The following is a 2221-nucleotide window of genomic DNA, read 5'->3' as shown; positions in this document are numbered from 1 at the left end:
ACCAGTCTTGAGAACTGCTGAATTGTATTAAAGACCATCTCTCATGTCTCATGATAGCTTAACTCTGGAGTGCAATTCACATGGTCATAACCATGGAATGAGCCAGAATTTACTCTTTGCTGTGACCACAGCCTTGTTGGGATCCTTTCCTAGACCTATCCAAAGTTTTGAATTATTCTTCTGAGAATGTTTCATCAAAATCACTACAACCCTTGCCTCAGGTTCAGACTCCATGGACTCCAACCAGAGAAACTGAGCTTAGAGAAAGGAACTCATTTTTGTAAAATCCCAGAGCTATACAAAGAGCGAGAGGAGATCAACAGCCAAGCTAAAATGAACTCACCAGTTCAGCTATCTAGTCACTCTCGAAGAACTTGGGACTGCAGAGTCGGGCATTGTGGCTAACCCAGCATTTCTGTCACTTTGACTCATTCTGAGACCCCAGTCCAAAATGGATGACACGATTAGAGAAGAGAAGGTGTCCTGCCAATGAGCTTCCTCAGGGCATCTTTCATGTCCCTGTTCCTCAGACTGTAGATGAAGGGGTTCATTATGGGAGTAACCACAGTGTAAATTGTCGAAGCCACTGCAGTTTTTCTTGAAGAGTCAGAATGTGCAGAACTAATGTAGACCCCCAAACCTGTCCCGTAGAACAAGGAAACAACTGAGAGGTGAGACCCACAGGTGGAAAAAGCTTTGTACTTTCTGCCTGATGATGGCATTTTCAAAACTGAGGATACTATCTGAGCATAAGAAAAAATGACTCCAGACAGTGGAATACCACCAAATATGCTCATTGCAGAATATATCAGGATATTATTAATGAGGGTATCAGAACAGGCGAGCTTGATGACCTGAACAACTTCGCAGAAGAAGAGGGGGATTTCAACATCTCTGCAGAAAGACAGCTGCAGCAGCATCAGGCTGTGGAGCAGGGAATCCACTATGCAAATGAACAGGGAGACTAGAATCAGCAGACCACAGAGGCGGGAGTTCATGATGACTGTGTACCTCAGTGGGTGACAAATGGCCACATAGCGGTCATAAGCCATGGCTGCAAGAAGAAAACTTTCCAGGCTAGCAAAAACCAGGACAAAGCAGGTCTGTGTGAGGCAGCCTATGTAAGTGATGCTCTGACTTTGTGCTTGGATATTTAGCAATATCTTTGGGATTGTAGTTGTGCTTAAACAGATGTCAGTGAAGGACAGATTGGACAGGAAGAAGTACATGGGTGTGTGCAGCTGAGAGTCACAGAGGACAGCCAGGATGATGAGCAGGTTTCCCAGGACGGTGACCAGGTACATGGACAGGAACAGGCTGAAGAGGAGGGGCTGCAGTTCTGGATCCTCTGTCACCTCCATGAGAAGGAATTCTGAAACACCTGTCTGGTTTCTGGTTTCCATGTTGTTGATGAATCTGATGGAAGAGCTGGAGTGACAAGACAATCAAATATGTATTTTCTAGATCAGCAGGAGGAGCATCATCACAGGCAAACACCATCTTGGGAAGGAAAGTTGACCATTAGGAAAGCAAAAGTAGTTCTTGTGTTTTATATTGTTACTGTAATAAAGACACAAAGCTACTGTACCAGAGCATCAACAATTGTTAGTTCTAGAAATAGGTAAGGAGTGGTCAGTTTCTGAAAATTATACTTTCTATGTTATTCTGATCATATAAAATATTTTGTAATTTTAAAGAAAAACAGACTAGGGAGGCATCTTGAAGTTTACGTCTGGTATCCTAGAGACCTCAGAGCCAGGACACAGAGATAATACAAATATATGCTACAATCAGCAATGGGAGGATAAGGTGAAATTTACCAAACATTATGCTCCCCACCTACCAGCACAAGATTGCTAGTAAATCTTAGAGAATTTATGAACAGTCATCCTGTTTTAGAAAGTGCAGGTTTCTACTCAGTAGGAAAATGCTCCTGGCCATAGTAGAGACCGAATACCACACTGGTAGATAAGAGGTGCTTGAGTATTGGTGCAAAGGTACAAGGAAACATGTAAAGAGGACAGACAGCTGTGCAGGAGACCCACAGGTGACTTGTCTAATCTTCTGATGTACTCTTTCTACAGCTGCCTCTTGGTGAACGTGTTGTAAAACTCCTGCCCTCTATTCCAAACATTATCTAAGGGATTATTGCTTACCTGGTTGGCATCACAGTGGTATGATGTTTGACATCTCTGTGTGTACCACTCAGAAGATCTGTCCT

General features: G+C 43.2%; 1 protein-coding gene across 1 annotated transcript; it reads right to left on the bottom strand.

Annotated features, from left to right (window-relative positions):
• Positions 1–464: 464 nt before the first annotated feature.
• LOC103581933 (olfactory receptor 7G2-like) lies at positions 465–1418 on the bottom strand. The gene has a single exon (XM_008563643.1). The coding sequence runs from the start codon at positions 1401–1403 to the stop codon at positions 465–467; it is 939 nt and encodes a 312-aa protein (XP_008561865.1). The 5' UTR covers positions 1404–1418.
• Between the last annotated feature and the right edge of the window lie 803 nt (positions 1419–2221).

The sequence above is a fragment of the Galeopterus variegatus genome, unplaced genomic scaffold, assembly GCF_000696425.1.
Source record: "Galeopterus variegatus unplaced genomic scaffold, G_variegatus-3.0.2 Scaffold14341, whole genome shotgun sequence".
In the NCBI taxonomy this organism is placed as follows: domain Eukaryota; kingdom Metazoa; phylum Chordata; class Mammalia; order Dermoptera; family Cynocephalidae; genus Galeopterus; species Galeopterus variegatus.
The sequence above is the reverse complement of the archived record's forward strand: the minus strand, read 5'-3'. Positions and strand labels throughout refer to the sequence as shown.

Coding starts and splice junctions, on each gene's coding strand:
- LOC103581933 (XM_008563643.1), bottom strand. CDS start 1,403: ATGGAAACCAGAAACCAGACAGGTGTTTCAGAATTCCTTCTCATGGAG.